Source organism: Oryctolagus cuniculus, chromosome 18, assembly GCF_964237555.1.
Source record: "Oryctolagus cuniculus chromosome 18, mOryCun1.1, whole genome shotgun sequence".
NCBI classification, from domain to species: domain Eukaryota; kingdom Metazoa; phylum Chordata; class Mammalia; order Lagomorpha; family Leporidae; genus Oryctolagus; species Oryctolagus cuniculus.
In genome coordinates this window covers 50,466,160-50,482,212 of record NC_091449.1, presented here as the reverse complement: position 1 = coordinate 50,482,212, position 16,053 = coordinate 50,466,160, and the positions used below count along the sequence as shown (strand labels likewise).

General features: G+C 61.8%; 3 protein-coding genes and 1 long non-coding RNA gene across 7 annotated transcripts in view; 2 read left to right on the top strand and 2 right to left on the bottom strand.

The window, feature by feature from the left end:
* The window catches only part of EXOC3L1 (exocyst complex component 3 like 1), a gene marked incomplete in the record, with an annotated part of 5,494 nt that extends 2,352 nt beyond the window's left edge, over positions 1-3,142 (top strand). Inside the window, 10 exon segments of the mRNA XM_070062596.1 lie at positions 1-417; positions 497-614; positions 724-849; positions 929-1,029; positions 1,191-1,301; positions 2,002-2,131; positions 2,261-2,383; positions 2,465-2,620; positions 2,694-2,818; positions 2,910-3,142. Of these exon segments, the coding sequence (XP_069918697.1) occupies positions 1-417; positions 497-614; positions 724-849; positions 929-1,029; positions 1,191-1,301; positions 2,002-2,131; positions 2,261-2,383; positions 2,465-2,620; positions 2,694-2,818; positions 2,910-3,099 (1,597 nt within the window).
* LOC127491360 (uncharacterized) lies at positions 1,691-3,028 on the bottom strand. The gene is made up of 2 exons (XR_007920018.2): positions 2,891-3,028; positions 1,691-2,196 (listed from the first exon to the last, which is right to left on the bottom strand). It is a non-coding gene; the product is annotated as an uncharacterized lncRNA (long non-coding RNA).
* A 272-nt stretch (positions 3,143-3,414) lies between the features above and the next one.
* MATCAP1 (microtubule associated tyrosine carboxypeptidase 1) lies at positions 3,415-12,137 on the top strand. 2 transcript variants are annotated; one of them, XM_051847186.2, is made up of 7 exons: positions 3,415-3,548; positions 7,316-7,941; positions 8,023-8,166; positions 8,424-8,556; positions 9,368-9,673; positions 9,758-9,855; positions 10,803-12,137. In XM_051847186.2, the coding sequence occupies exons 2-7, from the start codon at positions 7,372-7,374 to the stop codon at positions 10,965-10,967; spliced, it is 1,416 nt and encodes a 471-aa protein (XP_051703146.2). In that variant the 5' UTR covers positions 3,415-3,548; positions 7,316-7,371; the 3' UTR covers positions 10,968-12,137. The 2 variants fall into 2 exon arrangements, with proteins under 2 accessions (XP_051703146.2, XP_051703145.2); XM_051847185.2 differs by lacking the exon at positions 3,415-3,548 and adding an exon at positions 3,558-4,173.
* NOL3 (nucleolar protein 3) lies at positions 12,007-15,892 on the bottom strand. Of its 3 annotated transcripts, none has more exons than XM_008257436.4 (4): positions 15,609-15,892; positions 13,113-13,415; positions 12,675-12,962; positions 12,007-12,573 (listed from the first exon to the last, which is right to left on the bottom strand). In XM_008257436.4, the coding sequence occupies exons 2-4, from the start codon at positions 13,405-13,407 to the stop codon at positions 12,566-12,568; spliced, it is 591 nt and encodes a 196-aa protein (XP_008255658.2). In that variant the 5' UTR covers positions 13,408-13,415; positions 15,609-15,892; the 3' UTR covers positions 12,007-12,565. The 3 variants fall into 3 exon arrangements, with proteins under 3 accessions (XP_008255658.2, XP_002711697.2, XP_069918705.1); XM_002711651.5 differs by having other exon boundaries at positions 15,516-15,858; XM_070062604.1 differs by lacking the exon at positions 15,609-15,892 and adding an exon at positions 13,541-13,660.
* Positions 15,893-16,053: the final 161 nt, after the last annotated feature.

The following is a 16,053-nucleotide window of genomic DNA, read 5'->3' as shown; positions in this document are numbered from 1 at the left end:
TGCAGGGCAGCTGGCGCGGGAGAACCCAGCCCTGCTGGTGGCAGCCGTGCGTGTAGCAGAGGTGGAGGCTGGGCGTGTACCCGGCACGGGGCAGGCCCCTCGGGACTGGAGGCAGCGCTTTCTGCGGGCACTACAGGAGGGCCTGCAGCAGACCCATTTTGCACCGCCTCTGCTACCTGGGCCAGGGGCCCTAGCAGGGTGGCTGGAGGCTCTGCGGGTAGCCCTGCCTGCAGAGCTGGCCACAGCGGAGGCGCTGGTCGCACCCTGCTGCCCGCCACACTACAACGTGGTCCAGCTGTGGGCCCACACCCTGCACGGCGGCCTGCGCCACTGCCTGCAGCAACTCCTTGCAGGGCCTGTGCTGGGAGCTGCCGACGCCTTCGCCTTGCTGCACTGGGCACTGCACGTGTACCTGGGGTCAGTGCCCCTGTGGCTGTGGGAAGTGGGGAGATCCGAGGCTGGGGGCTCAGCATGATGCCGAGCCACCGGTCTCCAGACAGGAGATGATGGGGGGCCTGGAGCTGGGACCTGAGGCTGACGTGTCCCGGCTGGAGCCCCTGCTGACCTTGGAGGACATCGAGCAGTTGGAGGCGACGTTTGTGGCCCAAGTTCAGGTAAGTAGTTGTGGATCCAGAGGAAGTGCCCAGCAGCCTTGGGCCTCTCTCTGTAGAGCTGAGTGTCTGTGCCCTGCCACCCCCTGTTGTCCCTCACCCCTTCCCCCAGGCAAATGTAATCCAGTGGCTGCAGAAGGCGCTGGATGGGGAGGTAGCTGAGTGGCACCGGGAGCAGGAGCCCAACACAGACCTGGCTGGCTTTTACCACTCACCAATGCCAGCCATCGTGCTGCAGGTGGGTAGGAGGCAGCCAGGGCCAGGGGCAAGGGGGCAGGGCGAGGAGCGTTGCTGATGGCGGCCTTCCCTGCCCGTAGATCCTGGATGAGAACATTCGCGTGAGCAGCCTGGTCAGCAAGTCTCTGCAGCGGCGGGTGCACAGAATGGCGCTGTCAGAACTGGGCGTGTTCCTAAGGAGGCTGCCCAGTCCTGCCCTTTGCCCCAGGGGGGGGCCACAGGGGCTCAGAGTGTTGGCAAAAAAAGGACTTGGGCGTTGTGGAGGAGGGGCAGGAGTCCCAGGCCTGGGGTTGTGGGGCACAGTAGCAGCAGCCAGCACCGAAGCCACTCTGTCCTTTGCAGCTTCAGCGACGCTCTCATCCGGTTCTCCAGAGACCACCTCAGGGGGGAAGCCACCGCCCCTCAGTACGTGTCCTACCTCCTGGCTGCTCTCAACCACCAATCAGCACTCAGGTACCAAAAGGCCCCTCCCACCCCCTACTGAGTTCCTACTACTGTGGACCCAGCCCGCTCCTGGCCACCCAGAACTTTACATTCACAGAACTCTGGGGTGCCAGTCCTAGTTCTGCTAATTATGAGCTGTGTGACCTTGGGTGGGTTACCTAACCTCTCTGAGTCTCACTTTTCTCGCGAGTATTCTGTGGGCAACAAAGGAATGTTCTGAGAATCACACGAGATAGTGGATGTGACGTCTGTACCCCAGACCCTGGGATGGGTGCCAATTATTCATTTATCCGCTCAGCAAATATTTATCAAAGCCCCCACTCGGTGCCAAGTAGTGTCTAGGGTCACAGCTGTGCGCAAAACAAAAAATTCTCTTCCTCTTGGATGAGGGCATGGAGCACAGGCGATAATGGTTTTTTATTCCCTCCTGGCTGAGATGAACTCCCTCCCCCGACGGACAAGGAAACAGAAATCTAAAGAGTAACTTGTTCAAGGCCACACAGAGGCAGGTTCCGCTGGGCTGTGTCCCTTCTTCTAGGTCACAGAGAGCCCTCCGCCCCCGCCCCCAGCTTTAATCCGCATCTCAAGACTTTCTCAGGAGTGGGAGCAGCCACACACTCCTGCCACGAGGTGGCGCCCGAGAGGCCGGACTGCGGAGGGCCGTGCGGGCCTTGGCCTTGGTCCTGAAGCGAATTTTTGGTCTGTCCAGCTCCTCGGTGTCGGTGCTACAGCCCGACGGGGCGGCTCCGGGAGCCTTGGCTCCGGTAGAAGCCGCGCTGGACGAGCTGCAGAGGAGGATCTGTCGCCTGGTGTTGGAGGCGCTGTTGGTGGAGCTCCAGGTGAGGCTCCCTTGGGGTCTCGGGATGAGGTTGGCAGTGAAGAAACAGCGTAGGTGCGTGGTTCTCTGCGGGGAGTGCCTGGGTCTGGGTCATTTTTCCAGCCCCACCTCCGCCCCCCGCCCCCCGCAGCCCCTGTTCGCGGCTCTGCCCTCGCGCCAGTGGCTGTCGAGCTCGGAGCTGCTGGACGGCGTGTGTGAGCGCACGGCGCACTTCTGCCGGGACTTCTGGCGCGTGCGGAACCCAGCGGTGCAGGTGCGTCGGGGGAGAAAAGTGGGACAGGGGCATCGCGCAGGAGAAAGGTGACCTGCACCCACGCGATCGCCTTGCCCGCAGCAGCTGCTGGCCGAGGTGGAGCGCGCCGTGGTGCTGCAGTACCTGCGCGCGCTAATGCAGGGCCGCCTCGTGTGCCGCGGCGCCGAACAGCGGGCCCAGGCGGCCGAGCGCCTGCAGCACGACGCCGCCCAGCTCCGCGAGCTGTTCCTGGGTCTGGTAAGAGCTTGTGGGGCGGGCGGAGGGGCCGGGGGCCGAGGGCCAGGGCCGAACCCTATGCCGACGTGCGCAGGGCCTGGAGGAGAGCGCGCACTGCGCGCCGGTGCTGCTCGCGCTGAGGGAGCTGCTGAGCCTCCGCGACCCCGCACTACTCGGCCTCGAGGTGGCTGGCCTGCGGCAGCAATTTCCCGACGTGAGGTGCGGGGGCGGCGGGCGGGGAGGGAGGAGGCGCTCAGGGTGGGGTGGGGGGACCGGGTGGGGCTGACGCACCTTCCCGGCGCCCCCGCAGCGAGGACCACGTCTCTGCCCTCTTGGATCTGCGCGGGGACGTCTCCCGGGAGCAGCGCCAGGCCGCGCTCAGCTCCCTGCAGGCGGGCCCGCCGCCCTCGCCCCCCACGGGCCGCCGGGCCCTCTTCAGCCTCGTGCCAGCGCCCACGCCCTCCGCATCTTCCTGCCTCCCCTCGGGGCCCTGCGCCTGACGCCGCTGGTCAGCCTGCAGAATAAAGAAATCCATGCCCCCTCCCCCGTATGCCTGCAATCTGTGTTGGGGAAGTGGGGAGCAAATACAGGTGCCCGCTGGGGTTAGGGTGTCCACGTCTGAGGTGTCCTGGCTCCAGTCCTCGCACGCCGGAGCGCCGCGTGGGCTCAGACTCCGCTCCTCCGTGTGGGTCCCACCCCCGCGCCGCCGCGCGGAGACGGTGGGCCAGGGGCTCGGCGGCCCTGGACTCCGCCCCCGAGCCCCGCCAGGCTCCACCCGCGGTGGTCTCGGGCGCGCGCTGGCGCGCAGTCTGACGCGAACCCACTCGCCTTCGTAAGAGCGCGCGCGCGCCCGAGTGTGTGCGTCGCCTGCGTCGGCTCCCGCGGGCTGGGCGGCGAGCGGCCGGCGTTGAGAAGCGGAACGGCGGGCGGCCCGAGGCGAAGCGAACAGGTGGGGGCGCGGCACGCGGACAGAACCCCCAGGAAAGGCCAAGACAATGCGCGGCGCGCTACCCCTCCTCCTCTACCGGAGAAGCCCCTCGCCATTGTCTTCTGGCCCCACCCTCCATTGGGCACGCCCTTCGTTCTCTCCTCCGCCGTTTATTGGCTACAGGTCCCGGCCCCCCTCGATCTTTCGGTCTTCATTGGCTCTTCTGCCACGTTATCTTCTCCCGGGATTTCTTATTGGCGCAGGCCACACCCTCTCTCTTGTCACCGGACCCCGCCTTCAGCAGTCGCGGGCTCCTCCCCTTCCATCCAGCCTCCATTCATTCTGCATCTCGTGCTGGCTGCTTGGAACTGGAGGTGAACCCGACGCGTCGCTGCCCTCGGGAAGTTCGGGGGACGGTGGGGGGCGCACAGACCTAGGCTCTGACAGTGACACCCTAGGGTGCTAAAGAAGCCGCCAAGGCACTAGGACCCTCTGGGCGCCGGGCAGCCTTCCCGGAGGAGGGGAGGCCTAAACCAAGCCCTGAAGAATGGTTGAGTGTTGGCTTCAGGCAGACATTGCGAGGGCATTCTTGGCGGAAGCACCTGAGATGTGAAAGAAACAGTCGCATTCTGGCGATCGCAAGGAGGTAGGTTGGAAGAAAGACGGGGAGATGGCGGAGACTGGCCCAGGGAGTGGCCCAAGACCAGTGAGGAGGGAGTGCAGAACAGTGTAGTTAGTTGAGGGGAGTGAGTGAAACCTGGGGCCAGGAATCTTGCAGCAGCTGGCCACCGGCGGAGTGGAGGGCAGTGGCTGGGGGGAGGTCGGTTCCGGTTGGGGATGCAAAGCCCAGAGAAGGAACAGTTCTAGTTCTGAGCAGGAGAAGGGCTCTTGCATTCAACTTCAGAGGGTGAGAACCGTGGCGGGGCGCGGGGGAGGCTTTGCGTTTCGTAGGAGCTGTGTTGCAGACGCTTTTCCAGTAACGCGGTACTTGTGTAGAGATTTGAGGGAAGTGCGTGACCCGTGCTGTTGTGGAGGAAGGCGGGGTGGGTTTCACACAGGGCGCGTGTTTGAGCAGTCGAGTAAAGCTGCTGCATTGGAACTGGCGACGCTGGTCTGAAGTTTATGGCAGGAGTGGGAGCTGGTGCGTTGTGAACCGGAGAGTGTATGACCCACTGAGGCGTGAGCACAGATGGAGAGAAGTCCCCCAGGACAAGCCCCGAGGCTTTACCGAGTTAAGAGATTGGGGGGATGGGATGGCCAGCAGGGAAGACCAGGAAGGAATGCCGGGGAAGTAGGAGAACTAAGTGGGAGTGTGTTGGGAAAGTCAGAAGGATAAAGTGATAGCTGTGTCAGGTGCTGCTGGTCAATGTGAGCACCAGCAGTGACCTTGTTCAGATAGGTGTTTTAAAAAATGATTTACTGGGGGCCAGTGCTATGGCGCGGCGGGTAAAAGCTTCTGTCTGCAGTGCCGGCATCCCGTATGGGTGCTGGTTCTAGTCCTGGCTGTTCCTCTTCCTATCCAGCTCTCTGCTATGGCCTGGAAAAGCAGTAGAAGATGGCCCAAGTCCTTGGGCCCCTGCACCCATGTGGGAGACCCAGAAGAAGCTCCTGGCCCCAGGCTTCAGATCGGCCAAGCTACAGCCGTTGCAGCCATTTGGGGATTGAACTAGTGGATGGAGAACCTCTCTCTCTCTCTCTGCCTGTAACTCTACCTTTCAAATAAAAATAAATAAATCTTTAAAACATTTATTTGAAAGGTAGAATGATGGGGAGGGGAGGAAGTGAAGGAGGGAGGATAGGTGTAGGGGGGAACCATCCATTGGTTTACTCCCCAAATGGCTGGGGCTGGTGCAGGCTGAAGCCAGGAGCCAAGAAGTCCATCCTGGTTTCCTACGTGGCTGGCAGCAGCCCATGTGCCTGGTCAGCTTCTGCTGCCTCCCCGGGAACATTACGGGGAGCTGGATTTGGAAGCAGAGCAGCCGGGACTTGAACCCGTGCTCCAGGATGGGGTGTCAGTGTTGCAAGTGGCAGCTTAACCCACTGCACCACATTGCTAGCCTTGATCAGATCTATTTTTTTTTAAGATTTATTTATTTATTTGAAAGTCAGAATTACACAGAGAGAGGAGAGGCAGAGAGAGAGGTGTCTTCCATCTGCTGGTTCACTCCCCAATTGGCCACAATGGCCAGAGCTGCACTGATCCGAAGCCAGGAGCCAGGAGCTTCTTCCGGGTCTCCCACATGGGTGCAGGGGCTCAAGGACTTGGGCCATCTTCTACTGCTTTCCCAGGCCATAGCAGAGAGCTGGACTGGAAGTGGAGCAGCTGGGACTAGAACGGGTGCCCAAATGGGATGCCAGTGCTTCAGGCCAGGGTGTTAACCCACTGAGCCACAGCGCCGGCCCGATCAGATCTATTTTGATGGAGAACAAGAGACTTATGCTTGTTTGGAGTGAATTTAAGAGAGAACAGGGGGCTGGGGTATGGTGTTGCAGGTTAAGCTGCTGCCTGCAATGCTAGCATCCCATATGAGTGCAGTTCAAGACCCAGCTATTCCACTTTCAATTCAGCTCCCTACTGATGTGCCTGGGAAAGCAGCAGTGGATGGCCCAAGTACTTGGACCCCTGCCACTCATGTGAGAGACCCAGATGGAGTTCCAGCCTCCTGGCTTCAGCCTGGCCCAGCTCCAGTCATTGTGGCCATTTGGGGAGTGACCCAGCAGATAGAAGATGGTTCTCTCTTTTTCTCTCTCTGCACCTCTGCCTTTCAAATAAATACATCTTTTAAAAAGAGAACAGGAAAGAAGGAATTGGAGACTGGGTGTAGGTGATTCAAGGTGCTGTTCTGCAGTGAGGAGCAGTGGAGGGAGAATCTGGAGGGTTGTAGCTAGGCGAGTGGAGGTTCAAGTGGTGGTTCTGTTTTATTTTTTAAGGTGGAGAAACAACAGCCTGTGTTTATCCTCATGGAAAGGATCCAGTAGAGAGGAAGACAGATGATGTAGGAGAGAGGAGAAATGCTGACTTGGGTCCCGGAGCAGGCAAGGGAGCCCACAGGCTGGAGCCTCTCTGGGGAGAGACTGGATTGGCCTGAGCCCTGAGCCTCGGGTGACCTCTGGGAAGATACTGCAGACAGGGCCTGGGTCAGGGGTTAGCTTGGATTTGCTGAAATTTCTCTCTGCTTCCCCAACAAACAGATTCTAAGTTGTATTTGAACAGATGGCCCAGTGGAGACAGGGCGTTCCAGGTAGGGCCAGCACAGGCCAGGCATACTCAGGCACTCAAACTGACTAAGGGCAAATGGGCAGGAGGACGTGGGTGGAGCCAGTGGGTGGGGTGGGACTGAGAGGATGCTGTAGGCAGAAGGCAGCCCCAGAGGCCCCATCAGCTTGGTCCACCCAGGCAGCCGAGGCTACGCTGTAGCAGTTTATAGGCTGGGTGAATGCTGAACACAGAGATTAGAATCCTGGGAAGGGGCTCTGTCCTTGCTCCCCGGAGCTCAGGCTGAGGGGATTCCAGGACCCATCATTTGGTGGGTGTGAGATTCCTCCTCTTGCTTTCCCAGAGCCCAGCCTAGTTGGGGGGGGGGTGCTGAGCCTAGCCTAGTTGGGGGGAGGCTTGCTGGAGGAAATGGACGCTGGGGTGCAGGTGAGGGCGTCAGCTACCCAGACCCCTGGCTGCCCAGACTCTGGGCTGAGCAAGGCTGGAGCAGCGGCAGTGTGACACACAGGGCCTGCTGGGCTGCTGGCCACACCCACTCATGCTGGTCTTTGCGTCCGCTTTTGTTCTCTAGAGGCTGACACAGTGGGGAGCTGGAGCAGCCCGGCTGGATGTGACCTCCAGGACAGAATGGTGCTGGACTCAGGGGCTCAGGTGTATGAGCAGGCACCCCCCAGCCCCCCAGCCAGTCCCTCGTCACTGCGGCCTAGGCTGAAGCCCTCAGACAGAGATGGGCCGTCCCTGTACCCCTGGCCTCAGTCCCTGGCCTTGCCCCTGGCTCTGGCAGTCCCCTCAGCACTACAGCCCCAGTCTAAGCGGCAGCCCTTCTCAAAGCTGCCCTTGGGCCACCGCAGCCACATGTGTCGAAGTGAGAGCACCCACTCCATAAATAGTACTGGCCGGCAGGGACGTGGCACCCAGGGACAGGCCCCAGCTAGGCGGAGCCGGGACTCCAGTTGGGGCGCCCTACGGCCTGCGGCTTCCTTGCCTCACATCGCTAAGACTCAGAGGAACGCGGGCAATGGGGCCAGCAAGAGCCCCTGCATGCTGGTGGCCCTGCGACCAACCAACATGGACCGCGAGCGGGACAAGTTCTTCCAGTCCCATTACACCTATAACCCACAGTTTGAGTATCAGGAGCCCATGCCCACGGCTGTGCTGGAGAAATATTGTGAGGCCTCTGGACAGTTCATCCATCAGGTCAGTTTAGCCTGGCCATCTCCCCCCAGCCCTGAGTACTCAAGGGCCCCCACCTGACCAGCCACTGTCACCTGTGTACAGGCAGTTGGCATCATCGAGGCTGTCCTGGAGAAGTTTGGCACCTATGAACACTTTGAGGCTGCCACTGGGGGCCAGCTGCTGACCAAGTGCCAGATTTGGTCCATTGTGCGCAAATACATGCAGAAGGAGGGCTGCGTTGGGGAGGTGAGCCTGCCCTGCCTGCACAGCCCCGCCTCTGCGTGCCCCACACCAGGCTGCCTGGTGGCTGGTCCCAGACCCTGCTTCATACCTCCCCAGAAGATGACCCCAGACAACCCCACTGCCCTTGCCCTAGTTGGGTGGCAGCTGGCAGCCGGTGGTGGGATGGGGGTGGGGACGGCCTGGCTGCGCTGTGGCATCTGTGGGCCCACCCGCACAGCTCCAGGGCTGGCGGCCATGGCTCTAAGCTCTGCTGCCTGCAGGTCGTGGTGCAGCTGAGTGAGGACCTGCTGTCCCAGGCCGTGATGATGGTGGAGAACAGTCGACCCACACTGGCCATCAACCTGACTGGAGCCCGCCAGTATTGGTTGGAGGGCATGCTGCGGCATGAAATAGGTCAGCACGTGGGTAGGCGGGAGTTGGGTGGGGATGAGGGGGGCTGGGCGGTGAGGGGCCCAGTAACCCCCCCTTTGTTTCTCTCCACTCCCTCCGAGAAACTGCCTCCCCTCTCTCGCAGAGGTAGTCCAGAATTGTGCCTGCACACCGTGTGTGCTCACCTTCAACTCTTGGCTCCTTTTGGGGATCTTTTTCTCTCTCGCCTCCCTCTCTGGTTTCCCTAAACCGTGGAAGCAAGGCTGCTGAGGTCCTGAAAGGCCATAGGGAGAACGCCGAGGGTCCTTCCAGTCCAGGCAGCGCTCTGGGAACGCCAGGGTGGTTGGAAGGCCAGATCCTGGGAATAGAATTGGCCGGAGGACACACTGAGCCCAGTTTAGGAGGGCGTCGGCCAGGCTGGGCAGAGAGGAGCAAGACGCTCACTAATCTCTGTTTCTATCTGTCCCTCCTTGGCAAGAATTGTGTTGCTGTGGGCAAGAGGTTTAAGCTGGGGCTTTCAGTGTGACTGTCAAAATGCTGTGTACACGGGGCGAGATGTGTGTGTCCGGGCGTGGTGTGTGTGTGTGCCTTATATCCAGCGGACGACGGGGCGTGTGTGTGGCCGGCACTCCCTGGGTCCCCGTGCGAGTTCACCCGAGGAGGGTCTTCACACTGGCCAGGTCTGGGCGAGTAGGGCTCTTCTGGGGCCGCAGAAGCCCTTGTGCTAGGGCCTGAGCTGGGGCACGTGTGGACACAGGCATCACCGCCAGAGGCCGGGCCAGCTGAGTGCCCTGGCCTCCCCGCCCAGCGCTGCCTCCCCCGGCCCTCCCTGCAGGCACCCACTACCTGCGGGGCGTGAACAACGCGCAGCAGCCGTGGCACAGCGCTGAGGGCCGGCTGCGGTACGGGCTGCGGCCGGCCAACCCCACCGAGGAGGGCCTGGCCAGCCTGCACAGCGTGCTGTTCCGCAAGCAGCCGTTCCTGTGGCGCGCGGCGCTGCTCTACTACACCATCCACCGCGCCGAGCACATGTCCTTCCGCCAGCTCTTCCAGGACCTGGCGCGCTACGTGCAGGACGCGGACGTGCGCTGGGAGTACTGCGTGCGAGCCAAGCGGGGCCAGACGGACACCTCGAAGCCAGGTAGGCGGGGAAGAGGCTGAGCGGACACGCGGGGCGCGAGGCGGGAGTCGGCGGCCAGGACTCAGCACCCTCCCGCACTCACAGGCTGCTTCAGCAAGGACCAGGTGTACCTGGACGGCATCGTGCGCATTCTGCGGCACCGGCGGACCATCGATTTCCCGCTGCTGACCTCTCTGGGCAAGGTGAGGGGCCGCGCTGGCGCTCCCCTCCACCACAGGGTTCCCTCAGCCCGGTTCCTGCCCAGCTGCGGGCTGGGTGCCAGGGCTTCTGGAGGGGGGACGGAGGAGCTGGGCGGAGGAGATGGAATGACAACCTGGCAGTCAAAGCAGGTACTAGAGCCAAGCCTGCAGGTGTGTGTGCAGTTCCTGCTTTTCAAAGGAGGTGAGCAGGCCAGGCAGGCCTGGGGAGGGAGGCTGGAGAAATGCCTTGGACACTTGTGCCAGAAGGGCAGACGTTCCAGAATGAGGCAAGTGGATCCCATTGGAAGCCACGGGGAGTTGGAAGAGCTTTAAGCAAAGCGGGTAGCACAGATGTTAGCTTTAAAAGGCTCTCCCTGAGTGCATGAAGTTTGTGTTTCTTAACTAAAAGGTTTTTTCTTTTTTTTTGGGGGGGGGACCAGAAAGCTACTAACAACCCCCACAAAAGGCTCCCCCTGGATATCAGGGACTGTGGATTGGAGAGGCCTAGGGAAGTGGGCGTGGGGGCAGCAGGAGGAGGCCTGGCCTGTGGTGGTCTGGCCTACCCCTGGCAGTGGCCATGCAATGAGAGAGGAAGGGGGCAGCTTTTCAGAGAGCAGATGTTTTTAACTCAGTGTATAACCTGAGTGGGAGGGTGGGAGTCGAGGCCCCCTCTCTGGAATCTGACCTGGGTGATGGTGAAGAGGGTGGGCTGGCATACATTGGCACCCAAGGGTTTGGTGTTGGGTATGGCAGGGGGTGGTGTTCAGGAGAAGAGAAGCTGGGCTGGGGAAGGGGTGAGGTCCTGTGGCATAGATGATAAAAGAAGGTGTTGGGAGAAGAGCAGACCCTGGACTGAGCCTACAGTTTGTGGCACTGGCAGGGGATGGGGCAGTGGGCTGCCCATGCTGAGCTAGGGCCAGATGCACCTGGGGCCCACTTCCTCCCTCCAGGTATCCTATGAGGATGTGGACCAGCTGCGGCCCCATGGAGTGCTGGATAACACCCGGGTGCCCCACTTCATGCAGGACTTGGCACGCTACCGGCAGCAGCTGGAGCACATCATGGCCACCAACCGGCTGGACGAGGCAGAGCTGGGCCGCCTGCTGCCCGATTGATGCTGGCTGGGGGCCAGCCACAGGTAGCGGCCCTGGACAGAGGACTGCAGATCAGCTCCCAGAACATGAAGCACTCTGCTCTGTGCTTTCACGGCCCGGTGTTTCTTAGGGGCACTGGGGGAGGTGGGAGACATCCGGGGAAAAGCAGCAGCAACATCAGCGGGTTTGTGTCCACTGTTTGCCTCCCGGGGGCCCAGGGCCCGGCAGCAGCCCCCGCAACCCCTAAGCTGCCCTCTTGCCTCTAGCTCTCTGTCGAGCAGAGGGGGAGCCTGGGGGCGGGAAGAAGCTGAGCCGTGATGGGAATGTGGGGTGACCTGGGGGTAGAAACTTGTCCATGCATGAGATAGTTTTAGGCGTCTGGTCCAGTCTCTCCCTTCCCCCACCTGGCCCCTTGGTGCTCCTCCAGCATCCATGCTGTCTACCTCTCACTGGGTCCTGGTAGGGGCTGGGATCCCTTCTCCTGCAGTGACTGTCTGAGCCTGGCTTTCTCACAGGCTCAGAGGGCAGGGGTCCTGGTAGTGGAGAACCACCTGGGCTGGGGTTTGCTTTCCAGCATTTTGCCTCTCACTGCTCATGTATTTATCCCGTATTTATGTGTCTACTTCCTGCGTCTGGGAGGCAGCAACTCGACACTGCTGGCAGGCACGGATTGTTCTAGCTCCACTCTCGTTTCACACACACACACACACACACACACACACACACACACACTGAGCTCCTGGCACTGTGAGTCCAGCCCAGGAACTCTGCTAGCCCCACCCCCACCCCCTCCACAGCCTCTGCTGTTGCTGTCTTTGCCCACATTGTCACAGCTGGCCTGTGGCAGAGGTTGGCATACCCTGGGAACAGCTGCAGTGGAGCGTGCGGGGCAGGCCCCCAGGGTTTGTTGTCCCAAGTCTTGAGCCTGCCCTGGACCAGGAGAGGTGCAGAGGTGATTGTCGCTTCCAGTCTCACAGTGGACTCAGCTGTGCGACGCTGACCCAGCCTCACTCCTACTCTTGGCTTTAATTTTCCCATCTGTAAAATTCAGACACACAACTGGAAAGTCCTCATTCATTTAGTTAAGCAATATGTACGGAGCGCTGTATACCAGTTACCCGTTAGAACCCTCTCCCAGCTCCCATTTCAGAGGGAAACCATTAAAACCATTAAACAGCAGTTACAATGTTGCGTGTGGCCTCTAACTCCAGGTTCTTTGCTGTCCACCTCTTCTGATTTCACTGCCAAAGGCTGTGAGCTGAGCCTCTCTAAATGGACAGAAGTTCTCTACACCTGGCCCGGGGCTTCCATGGCGTGGACCTGGTGGGCTCCCCGGCTCCTGAGGGGAAGAGTTTGCGGGAAGAATGGAGCTGTGACATGGGCCATGAGGAGGTGGTGGGGCACGGATTGTCCGGATCATGGGACTCAGGGCTGCATGCCACCTGCCCTCAGTGCCTGGGCAAACAGCGCAGTTGTGGAGAGAGCCCAGGCCAGGCCGACTGTCTGGAGTTTATTCACTTGCAGCTGTGTTAGGCCAGCCTTGGGGGCAGGCATTCCATCTGGCCGGCAGGATCCCAGGCCCCATCCAGCACAGGCCTGGGTGGGGAAAGCTCTGGCCTTCAGGAATCTAGAAGTGAAGGGGATAGTGGTCAGTAAGCCGGGGCTCCCGCTCCTGCTCCCAGGCCACGCCCGCCCTCCTAGCCTGCACGGGTTTGCGTGATCTCACACCTTCAGACTCATCGGCCTCCGGCTCGGGCTCGGGCTCGGGCTCGGGCTCTGGATCCACTTCCAGTTCCGGCTCTGGCTCTGGCTCTGGTTCCAGATCCTGTTCAGCTCCTTCAGCTTCTGGCTCTGGCTCCTCTGGGGTCCCGGATTGCACGGCCTCCGATCCTTCAGGACCCCCTGCCTCGTCGTGGTCTGAAGCTCCAGGTAGCCCAGGGCATAGGGTGCCGGAACCAGGTGCCTCAGGCGTCCAGTGTCCGGGGCACGGGGGGTCATAGCTGCGGTCCCGGTAGCCTGGGGCGGAAGTGGGAGGGTCTCAATTGACTTCTCTGCAGTCACCTCAGCTCAGGCTTCTTGGGAAAATAACAACTCCGCCCTCCAATTAGCCTGTCCCCGCCCCGAGTCACGCCCCCGCCATCTGGACCCCACCCGATGCGCGCTCACCGGGCCCCACGTGTTGCCAGTCCCAGGCCGGGTCGGGCGCGCGCGCGGTTTGCTGGGCACAGCGCAGCAGCTCCTGGCAGGCGGCCTCGCCCTTGCTCTGCACCAGCAGAAGCAGGCGGCGCACCCTGCGCTCGGCGTCTGGCAGGGCGTCCAACGCCTCGTACTCGGGCCCGTTGAGCACGCCCCGCGCCAGCAGCGCGTCCAGCAGCAGCCCCGAGTCCGCCTGCAGCGTCTCCACCAGGCGCTTCCGCTCGCGGTCGATGGTCTCCGACGGCCTCTCCTGCGTGTTGCCCATCGTCCGGGCTGTGTGAAGGAGAGACGTAGTGAGGGCCGGGGCTGTTCTGCGCTGGCTGCGCTCCCAGAGCCCCGCTAGGTACCCGTGGCTGTGACGGCTGCACCACGCAGGACCTGCACGACCCCGCCCGAACCTGTCCTCCTGCGTCTCCGACCGCGGCTGTCCAGTCTCCTTCCCAGGCTCCTCCTTCCCCTCACGTCAGCTCTGGGCCCTCCCCGCCTGAGCCCCGGGCTTGCAGGTGCCGTCACAGCTTATCCGCTTGAGCCTTTTTCTTTCCCAAAGCTGCTCCCGCCTCAACGGGAAGATAAACCGGATGCCCCACAGCCGAACCACACTCAGGGCCCCTCCCATCCGTCTCCTGAGTGGTTCTCTCACCGTGGCGCCCCTTAGTCCTACCGGGACCCTGCAGAACCCTGGACGGGGCTCCCTGCCTCCGTACTACCTGCTCGGGTTCCCTGGGCATCCACAGAACAAGGAGCTGAGGGCCCTGCCTGCTGCTGTCACCTTGCCCTGACCCTGAGGTCCAACTTCCCAGGACAGTCCCTGCCCCTGTCCCCTCACCGCCACCCCCACCTTGTTGCAATCCCTGCTTGGTTGCATGGCCCTTCCTGGCTCCCTGGCACCTGGGCAGAGCTACCTGAATCTTCTCCACCAGTATCTGACTTCATCTGAGACCCGGCAGTCTCCCTTCGGGCCTGGGCAGGACTCACAGCCATCTCTTCTTGCTTGATACTAAGTTCCTAAGGCCCAGCCCAGGAAAGCTACCCGTGACTTCTTGCCAGACCATCATTTTTTTTTTTTTTTTCTCCAAGGGAACTCCTCATTGTGACAGTGTCTCTACGAAACAGTAGGTATTCAGTGGAAATTAATGCATGGATGCTTCGTGCATTTATTGCCAAATCCCCTCAGGTGGCTGGGCTCAGCTAGCAAGGCCCTGGGCACTTAAGAGGCCAAGAGGTCAGCCTCGGCCGGCTCCCTGCCTCAGCCCATCCCTCTGCCTTGGCTCTGCTCATGCAGCAACGCCCCTGGTATCATGTCTTCCCTTGGTGACCCTCATCTGCTGCGGGCTCCATGAGGCTGGGCATCCTCTGGGAGAGGGGATTTAGTCCTCGCCCTCGTCCTGCCTCTCCTGGTGTGCGCTCACACTCTCCCGGCCTCCTGCCCCCACTCCCACGTGTGAGGGTCAGCTCTTGCCACCAAGTGAGCAGGCACCAGAACTACCCCCTGCCTCTCCCTGCCTGCCACATCTGTGACAGATTCTGCCCCGTGTCTCAGCCTCCCTCAGCTCCTGCCAGTGGAGCTCATCTGTAATGCCCCGCCCCCTCCATCCCACCACCCACACAACACAGTGACTGACAACCCTCTGGGGGAGGGCTTATTGTCCCAGCTTAGAGAGAGACTGTGTGGAGGACTAGAATGTATCGCTTCAGCCTGCACAATAGTGAGATCGCTTGGTGCCAGCTGCCCACCACAGAGAACCCAGGCTACCTGCTCTGGCTACTGTAGCCACCTCCCTCAGCCCTGACGGCCAGGTCCTTCCTCATTTCCCTTCACCATTCGGCCAGGCAGAGTGGTGTCACTATGTCCCGGGCACCTCTGAGCCTTTGCTGATGCTGTTCCCCAAGCCTGGCGTGCCCTTCCCCTCCCTCCACTTCTCCCAAGACTCAAATATTCCCTTGTCCACTCCAATGCCAGAGTGTCCCAAGGTAGTTCCTTCTTCCGGGTATCCCAGTGAGCAAGGCATACCCGCACTCCTGACCTTAACTAACATCCCTGCGCTGCGAAAACGCGGCTTTCGGACGGTCGGCCAACGGCGGGCACCGGGAGGGAGAGCGGAGCGGCACTTATTCTGGGTAACACGGAGGGGTGCGCAGATTGCGTCGCCCAGTCCTCCTGTCTCCCTCCTCTCTAACTTGCTTCATGTTAACCTCATTTCCCCGAGACCAGCCCTGTGCGTGCAAGGCGTGCGGAGCGGAGAGCCAGCAGCGCTCACAGCTCTAAGGTGAACCCCGAAGTTAAGGCAGGGGTCAGAGGCCAGATGCTTCCCAAGGCACCAGGCGGCGAGACGTGAAGCTGGCTCCCGCCCTCCCCCCACTCCCCATCCCCACCTGCTGCACCCTCCGGCTCTTCTGCTAGGCAGCCGGAGGTCGTGGGAAACAGCGGGCGCCTTTGCGCATGTGCGACCGCCCAGCTGCCCTTACCTCCCCAGCGCCCAGCGCCCAGCGCCGGAGCCGCCGAGTCCTGCGGCGGGGCGGGGCGGGGCTCACAGACCACCTTCGTGGCGGCTGCGGGTGGTGAGGCTGGTTCCGCCCAATCTGTTTCCCTTCCCGCCCCCAGCCGGGAGGAGCGGGGCTCCGAGTCGGGTCCGCTACGGGCGGCCCCGCTCACGGGTCGGGCCTCGGCGGGGCGGGAGATGACGGTGCAGAAAGGGCCGGGCGGGGTGGGGGTGGGAGCAACAGCTGCGACGGGGGCGGGACGGCCGGGGCTGCCGGGAATGGCGGGGGGCGGGGGCGTCCTTGCCCAGCACCTGGAGCCGGGCTCCGCTTGCCCGCGGGGCTCCCCGGGAGATGAGCTGGGGAGGAGGCAGTTGGGCCCGCACCCCACGTAGCCAGCGCCCACGCTGGGCCTGCCAGTTGTCAGTGCGCT

Excerpts from the sequence above, each read along its gene's own strand:
- MATCAP1 (XM_051847186.2), top strand. The coding sequence starts at position 7,372 with ATGGTGCTGGACTCAGGGGCTCAGGTGTATGAGCAGGCACCCCCCAGC. Across the intron at positions 8,167-8,423 it reads AGGAGGGCTGCGTTGGGGAG|GTCGTGGTGCAGCTGAGTGA; the intron begins GTGAGCCTGCCC and ends TGCTGCCTGCAG. Across the intron at positions 9,856-10,802 it reads TGCTGACCTCTCTGGGCAAG|GTATCCTATGAGGATGTGGA; the intron begins GTGAGGGGCCGC and ends TCCTCCCTCCAG.
- NOL3 (XM_008257436.4), bottom strand. The coding sequence starts at position 13,407 with ATGGGCAACACGCAGGAGAGGCCGTCGGAGACCATCGACCGCGAGCGG. Across the intron at positions 12,963-13,112 it reads CTGGCAACACGTGGGGCCCG|GCTACCGGGACCGCAGCTAT; the intron begins GTGAGCGCGCAT and ends CTTCCGCCCCAG.